The sequence below is a fragment of the Plecotus auritus genome, assembly GCF_963455305.1.
Source record: "Plecotus auritus genome assembly, chromosome: 7".
Lineage (NCBI taxonomy): Eukaryota > Metazoa > Chordata > Mammalia > Chiroptera > Vespertilionidae > Plecotus > Plecotus auritus.
This window is the reverse complement of record NC_137774.1, coordinates 176367924-176376275: the sequence shown is the minus strand read 5'-3', so window position 1 is coordinate 176376275 and position 8352 is coordinate 176367924. Positions and strand designations below refer to the sequence as shown.

Sequence of the window (8352 nt, the reverse complement as noted above, 5' to 3'; positions counted from 1 at the left end):
TAGTAAGTTAATACATAGGCTTACGTTTCGCCTGCTTTTCCTCACATAGCTTAAAATAAAATGATAGAGTTTCGTCTGTTTCTTAGTCACGGACTGCGCTAGAATGTCCGTAGAAGGTGCTTGGGATACCTGTGGCCTTATTTTAGGTGGCAGCCCTGGGTGCTCAAGTTAAACGCTGATGGGCATGAGTCAGACCTTCCTTTGTGGTGTGGCCTTCTGCGTTTATTTCCTGTAAACTGCCACTTGGTGCTACGGAGGTCTTTTGTAGGAAATCTGTGCCTGTGTGCCTGTGCGTGTGCATGCATACACACAAACACGCATACCCACGGAGCCACACGTAAACCTCAACAAATGGTCGTATTCGGGAAATGGGGCGTCAGGTTCATTCAATATTCTACTTAGAACCCAGAGTGACACGTGTCCGACCGGCCCGCAGCCCTCTCTCTCTCTCCGAGAAGGCCCAGCGCCATCCTCTCCACCCCGCTTTGCGTTCAGAGCCTGTGGCCTGAGGGTGCGCACTCCCGGTGCGGGGGGGGGGGGGGGGGGGGGCGGGGGGGGAGGGGGGGCTTTCCTGGCGTCTCAGGCACCGCGTGTGAGTGTCACCTTCCCCGCCGGTCTATGTGAGAATGCGTGAGCCAGGGCGGAGCTGTGGGGCCACTGTGCGCGGGACTGTGCACCGGCGACTCTGAGTCAGGGGCCCGAGCTCTGCTCAGCAAACAAAGTCGTGTTGGGTGGGAGGGTGGTTCCGGCACCGGAGGGGGGGGCGTGGAGCGAACTCCTAAGGGGACAGCTCTGCAGCCACGGGCGGCGGGGGGCGGCCAGCTCTCCGGAGAGACCTGCCATTCTCCCGGCTGTGATGACCTTGGCCCTCCCTGGGGGCCTGGCTTTGACCTTGACCATCAGGATCGGAGAGGTCCATGCGGAGAGCCAGGGAGCAGGCTGACCCCGAGCCCTCAGGTAATTCCACAGAAATCAGGTTTAAAAAACGAAACCCAGTGTCCGGCGGCGTGGCTCAGTGGTTGGGGGTCGACCTAGGAACCAGGAGGTCAGGGTTCGATTCCCCGTCGGGGCACATGCCCGGGTTGCAGGCTGGATCCCCAGGAGGGGCGTGCAGGAGGCAGGTGATCCATGATCCTCTCTCACCATGGATGTTTCTCTCTCTCTCCCTCTCCCCTCCTCTCTGAAATCAATAGAAACAAATAGAAAAATAAAAAATGAAGCCCAGGGCGTTTCATGCCTTTGTGGATTGGAGAGAAGCGGAGCCAGGGCCTGTGGAGGGATGGATGCCGGTGCCGGTCTGTCGGAGGGAAGATGGGGTCGCTGCGGAGGCCCCAGCACACGCTCCAGCGGTGGTTCCCGGGGGGCTGCTGTGCACGCATCGTCAGTTCCCCAGACGGGCAGCAGCCCGGGAGCTCCGGCCGCGTGAGTCCACGCCGTGACGCTCCCTCGAGAGCAACCACACACCCCACGCGGGATGGCCTCCTTCCGTGGGGTGAGGTTTCAAACCCGAATCCCTCGAAGGCGTTCCTGGATCCTGCGTGCATGCTCGGGCCGCACTGCAGAAGCCTGGCTTCCTGGTGACACGCAAGGCTGCAGGGAGGCCCCTCGTGGGGTCCCAGGCGAGCTTGGACAGCAAGAGGCCTTCGGAAACCAGGCCGGCATGCTCCCCCCACACTGAGGGCTGGGCGGCCGGACCGGGAGCCCCCCCCGGGGCCTCTCAGGTGCAGGAGCGAGGACACGGCCACGCCCCAGGGGCCCCTTCCCGCTGCGACGTCCCACTCAGAATCCACGTCAGCGGGTCCCACGCACGACGTGGCTTTTCATGAGGAATCGCTGCCGGGACACGAAGCTGCTCTCCGGGGTCTGGCGTGTTCGTGTGTCTGAGCAGGGAAGTGTTGGCGCTCTCGGGTTCAAGGTCAGAAGGAGGCACGTTCGGTCAAAGCTCAAGGACCCCGCCGGTGCGCTCGCTGTGACACGGTCTTCCTCCGTTTCCCATCCGCGGACAGAACCTCCGTGCGATCACACGCGTTTCCAAAAGCCTTGGACAGGAAACCTGCCAAGTGCCGAGTCCCAGACAAAGCCATGTCATGTGTGATTCTCGGCGATTCGATCCCATTTCGTCCACAATAGCCTCCACCTGGGAAATTTTCATCATTTGAATCGTGGGGAGTCACCTTCTTCAGTTAATTTCTGTCTCAGCATTTACAAGTGCTGACTTTGATGCTGATGGATATTGATGAGGAATCAATAAAGAAAGCTTAACTTATCATGTTCTGAACGTAAATGTTTCAATGATCATAAAAATCTTTCTATGCATTTCTTAAATACTTTGGTGATTGCATATATAAACATATTTCTACAGGTTATTCTTCATCTTCAAAACACTGTAATTTTGCTTAAATACTCAACAAAAATGAGTAATTATTTAAAAGTATTTTTTATCATTTTATAAAATATATATGGTATTGCTTCTGGATCTTGCTTGATCTCTTCATTATCCAAGTGATTAACCCTGATGGATTATATAAATTTATGTGACTGTCCTTAATTATATTTATAAATTTCTTGTCACATATTTGAGGCAAACCTGAGGATAGATCATTGAATAATTATTTTTTTTCTCTTGTAAAATATTTCATTTCTCCATTTTCTTCTTTAGTGGTCTTTTGAAGAAGCCAATCTGTCAAGAAAATACCCAACATAACACAATTAATAACTTGGATTTAAGTAATAAATACTAATCTCCTTGAGTAGAAGTTAATTTAATACTATGTTAACAATTCTGGGCCTTCAAATAATTAAACATAATTGAGGGAGCCTTTTTTTTTTTTTCTTTGACCTATTGAGAAATACTGAATGTCAAGAAATGATGTCACATTACTAAATCCGTGCTAACCTTTCCAGGGGTTACATGCATCACCTCCTAGTGAGCACCAGTGCGGACAGTAAGTAACCGAGGGCTTGGGGAACATCTGGGTCACACTGCCGTGAGCTGGCACGGTCTCCGCTCTGCCATCACCTTTCCCCAGGGACGGGGCACAGAAATTCCTCCTAAAACTACACAGGCCCGTGCAGTGCCGAGAACCGGGGACCACAGGGAAGGAAAAGGGGGTAACAGGCTCTCTCCCTCCAGGAGCTTGTAAGCAAAGGAACCCCATTCTGTGGCAAGTGTAACCGTGATACCCCTGAGCTGGGCCTCGGGTGCCACCGTGTGGCCACGCCCGGCATTACAAGCAGAGCTCGGCTCTCTCTCATAGGGAAGAGCCGGAGGCTTGGGATGGGGGACTATTCCCTCTTGGAGACTTTGCTGGACAAAAGCTATGGACTCCAGTTACTGACCTAAAGGCCACCGACCCATGTCTTTAATGCGGCTTTGTTCATGTTCTCCTGAGGGTCACTCCCCCAAAAAGAGGAAGGTGGTCATCTTTAGAGAGTCAGAAATGATCGGAACTGCTGGCAATTTGACGGAAGACATGTGTTACTTAAAGTGCTTGATTAAAGGTAACCTGGTTGCTCAGGTATTAGAAACATGGGTATGAAGGGGAGAGGCGTGGGGGGACTGGGTGAAAAGGGAAGGGATTGAGAAGTACAGATGGGTGGTTACAGCAGGAATGTGCAGTACAGTCAGTAATAGTGTCCTAGCTGTGTATGGTGTCAGGGGGGCCACTGGAAATAGCAGGGGAGCACTTTGTAAAGAACATGATTGTCTGACCACCATGCTGTACCCCTGAACCCAATACAGAATAATACTGGGGGGCGGAGGAGGGGGGAAGAAAAATGAATATGTATCCACAATCTGTATTTTTAATATAGTTTATCTATTTAACAACATAATTGGTTAAATATAGGGTAAATGCCAAGTTGGAAAAATATTAAATTCAACTCTCTATGGGATTTTATTCTCTATTAAATTTATCTTAAAAGCTATCATCTCAGTTCTGCTTCTTTAAAAATGAAACAGTTAAGAGTTTTAAAAATCTGCATACCTCAGTTTAAGCACAACATCTGGGCACACATAGGGATCTACCCGGCAGAAACCAGATGTTACCATTTTACAAGAGGGTTTGAAATAGGAGTCTGTGAGTCTATAAGGTTTCCCTTCCGTCAACTACTTACTAAAATTCTCATCCCTCAGCCGGGCACGAAACCCTGGCACAGAATGTAACATATTTGTTTATACATTAAATGAGCATTTGATTTTTAAGGTACATAGAAAGATGTGATTAGGGTAAGGCTTATCGTAACCATGATTCTACTGCTCACATACCCTTAAGTGGACATGGCAACCTACCCTCTCCTTTTCCTATGCAAGAGAGTGTCCCTTCGTCTCTGCTTATGGAAGAAATGTACACGGAATGTAAAATGCCCAGTGTCACACACACACACACACACACACACACACACACACACACGTCCCCTATAATCCCAACCCATCCCGACCGCTGGAGCAGGGATGGGGAACGTCCGGCCCGCGGGCCATGTAAGGCCTGAGAAATCATTTGGCCTGGCCCTGCCGAGGCACTGGGGTGAGCTAACTAAGTGTTGGACGGGCTAATGTTTACGTTGATCCTTTCGAACGGCCCTTGGAGGATGTCATGAACATCCCAACCGTCCTTGGCAGGGAGAAGGTCCCACCCTGCTCGAAAGGGGTCCTCCCTGATTTTTGGATCTATCTTTTTTTTCTTTTACAAAAACGGGGTGTGTGAGATACACGTTTCCGTTTCCTGTGCCTCGGTCATGCTCCCAGGGTTTTCCATGGCCGTGTGGCACCGCATGGCGCGGTGCGGACCCCCGGGAAGCCTCAGCCTGGGCGGGGCCGGCGCGGGGGGCGCTCACCTTCCACAGGCCCAGGATGAGCAGCAGCAGCAGCAGGAGGCCGGCGAAGGCGCTCAGCAGGATGACCCACAGCGGCACGCGGCCCGGCAGCCCGTCCTTGGACACCTGGATCGCGAGCTGGAAGGGAGGGCACACGGTGTGGACGCGGGAACCCCTTTCGGGGACCGGCGCGCTGAGTCCCACCTGCTGTCCTTCCCCACCACACGGTGTACTCAGCTCAGGGCCACTGTCCTTCCCCTCCACACGGTGTACTGAGCTCAGGGCCACTGTCCTTCCCCTCCACACGGTGTACTGAGCTCAGGGCCACTGTCCTTCCCCACCACACGGTGTACTCAGCTCAGGGCCACTGTCCTTCCCCACCACACGGTGTACTCAGCTCAGGGCCACTGTCCTTCCCCTCCACACGGTGTACTGAGCTCAGGGCCACTGTCCTTCCCCTCCACACGGTGTACTCAGCTCAGGGCCACTGTCCTTCCCCACCACACGGTGTACTCAGCTCAGGGCCACTGTCCTTCCCCACCACACGGTGTACTCAGCTCAGGGCCACTGTCCTTCCCCTCCACACGGTGTACTGAGCTCAGGGCCACTGTCCTTCCCCTCCACACGGTGTACTGAGCTCAGGGCCACTGTCCTTCCCTACCACACGGTGTACTGAGCTCAGGGCCACTGTCCTTCCCCACCACACGGTGTACTGAGCTCAGGGCCACTGTCCTTCCCCTCCACACGGTGTACTCAGCTCAGGGTGGCACCCGGGGAGCGCGGAGCCGACAGGGCAAATGCCCCTCATTAGTCCACATCGCGTTCACCATCACCCCAAAAGGCCAAGCTCGTCCTTCCGAAATGCACGGAGAGCGGCCTGTCTGCGCCTCCGAGGGCAGAGGGAGGACCGACTCTCGCTTTAAGGCCGGACACGGACGCCGTGGTCACAACAGCACCCCTGCAGGCCGAGTGCCGGCGTCAGGATTTGGACATGAAAACCCGGGCACTTGTAATCTAAGGTGCGCCACTGTTTACTGTCTACAAGCCGGGTCTAAGTTGATACCGGGACCCGCCCCCCAACACGCGCACACACACAAGGAGCTTGAGCAGCTGCATCACCGACGTGCTGTCTATTGTCCGCCGGTGTCTCCCGGCGACCGAGGCAGAGCCTGGGAGTCAGCCTGAACCGCAGCGAACCTGGGCGAGGACGGCCGCTCGAGGTCCGGCTCCTCCGGTTCCCCGGTGGCACCCACCTCCACGGCCCTGCTCTGCCCTGTCCCCCCCCCTCTTCGGTTTCTGGGGAAAACATCGAGGGTGGATATCGACGACGAACAACAGCTCCAGCTCCTGCATTTGCCTTTCACAGGGACCATCTCTGGCGCTTGTCCCAGAGGGAGGATGGAGGGGAGAAGGGAAGCTGGCGGGGGGGTGGGGCGGGGGGGGTGTCCGCACACTGGCTGCCCGCCACACCTCGGGCGCCCGGGCCGGTCACTGCTGGGCACGGGGACAGACAGGCACCACGGCTCCCAGAAGTAACTCCCCGGAATTCAGACACAGCCCGGAGGCCCGGGCGGGACCGGGGCTGCTCCCAGGTCACACGGCCACAAATGGTCACTCTGAGTGACGCTCACAATTCCGGCGCGTGTTTCTTCAGGGGAGCATGTGCAACCGAGAGCGCCACGGGGGTTTTAAAGTGACACCGAGGGGAAAGAAGCTAATTCTAAGGATGTCAACCAGGCCTCTTCCTTTCCAATAGCACGCCCCCGCTTCCTGTGAAACCCTGGCTTCCCTGGGTGCGGGACAACCTCGCCTCTACCCGCTCAGCGCTGCGTATACAGTCGGTACACGTTATAGGCACGTTCTGTGTGTTACACCCAAACAGTCTTTAAAGGCGAACGCTTATGAGGTCGTTGACATTTAAATTATTAAGGTAATACTTTGAAATAGGAAATTTTAAAGCATCTGGACATGAGGTAGCTTCCAGATAGACTTGACAACAATAGCCCCGTGGCACATCCCCCCGTCCGTGACGTGAGGGAGTGATGCTGGAGGACCGACATCTGCCACCGCTCTTCAGCCTCACTTAGTCACGGGACGAGAGGAACAGCTCAAACCAGGGGTCCTCATCAAACTACAGCCCGCGGGCCACACGCGGCCCGCCGAGGACATGGATCCGGCCCGCCGGGTGCCGCTGCCTGTCCTGCTTAGCAGCCGACGCGTCCCGGGCCCGCAGTGCGCATAGGAATTTGTTCGTAGTTTTTTATTTTTAAACTATAGTCCAGCCCTCCCACGGTCCGAGGGACAGTGAACTGGCCCCCCTGTTTAAAAAGTCTGAGGACCCCTGGCTCAGACCCTGTGATTGTCACCAGTTCTCGAGCGTGAGTGTGCACCAGGGAATAAGACTCCCTTCTTGTGGCAAGTTTCCCGGTGGCTACGTGAGGGGGACGGTGGGGAATTAATTGCAGGTACTCCCGGAGAGTGGACAGGCCCGCTCTGCACAGGAACTGCTTTCCAACCCGCTCCGCAGACGCCGTGCGGTTCACATGTCAGTGTGCAGGCGGGGGTTGCACATGCTTTATTCGTCATCGCGGTGAAGAGAAACACATCCATCGACCGGGAGAGTTAGTTAGAAGCGGTGGAGTCAGAGGTGGCGCGTTAACGGCTCACGCCATGGTCCCTCCTGTCCCCCCTTTCCCCTCTTACCCCCCTGCCCCCCGCCAGACACCGGGTCGCCACGGGCGCGCACGGGAAGGACAATGCTCCGCGCCAGCGCCCACTCACCTCTCTCTGCTGGCTGCCGGGGCTCAGCACCAGCGACGCGTTTTCACTGCGGAGCTCCGCCCTGACGGTGAGGTTCAAGCTGGAAAAGCGCGTCTGCAAAGCAAACGGGGCGCCCTTGCAATACGCTGCCTTACGCTGGCTCCTCGCAGCGAGAGCTGGGCATGGGCGAGCGCTGCCCTCGGGGGGCGCACCTGTCCCTGAGGGTGATCTTATTTCCAAAGAACAGGCTTTTAAATGAGACTGTGCGGGTGACATTGGTTAAAAGGACTGTGTCGGTTGTGCGTGTACATTTCTAAGATACGCCGCCTGCGTCTCCGTGGCCCGCCACCCAAGGCAACCCTTCTCCGTCACCGTCCAGGCGGCCCCCTCGCCGCCCAGCCCTCTCCTGAGCGAGGAAAGACACCAGTTTGCTAACATCCAAGTGGAACAGGTGGCAGCGAGCGATGGCTGTGTCCCCACCCTCCCTCCCTGCGCTCACATTCTCACTCAGAGCCTTGGCAGAGAGCGGGAACGTGGTCTAAGTCACTTCTGTCCAGATGCACCCTTAGCAAAGCGAACCTCCAAACCTGCCCGCCCCCTGCGTAGCGGGGCATGAAATGGCTGCACTCCGATGATGAGGTGTACAGAGGGGTGTGTTTAGGGTTATACATCAAATTGCCAATATCGGACAATTTGTGACTTGCAAAATAGCAACTTAATATGATGAAATCTAACATTGGAAATTTCATATAATGAGCCAAATACTTCCAAGAGAGA

The 8352-nt window shown here is 55.2% G+C and overlaps 1 protein-coding gene across 1 annotated transcript in view; it reads right to left on the bottom strand.

Annotated features, from left to right (window-relative positions):
* Positions 1-339: 339 nt before the first annotated feature.
* ITGA1 (integrin subunit alpha 1) overlaps positions 340-8352 on the bottom strand; it is a 125043-nt gene continuing 117030 nt past the window's right edge. The window contains exons 27-29 of the mRNA XM_080681835.1: positions 7597-7689; positions 4837-4953; positions 340-2680 (exon numbers count right to left, since the gene is read on the bottom strand). Of these exons, the coding sequence (XP_080537961.1) occupies positions 2636-2680; positions 4837-4953; positions 7597-7689 (255 nt within the window). The 3' untranslated portion in view covers positions 340-2635. The remainder of the gene's footprint in view (positions 2681-4836; positions 4954-7596; positions 7690-8352) is intronic.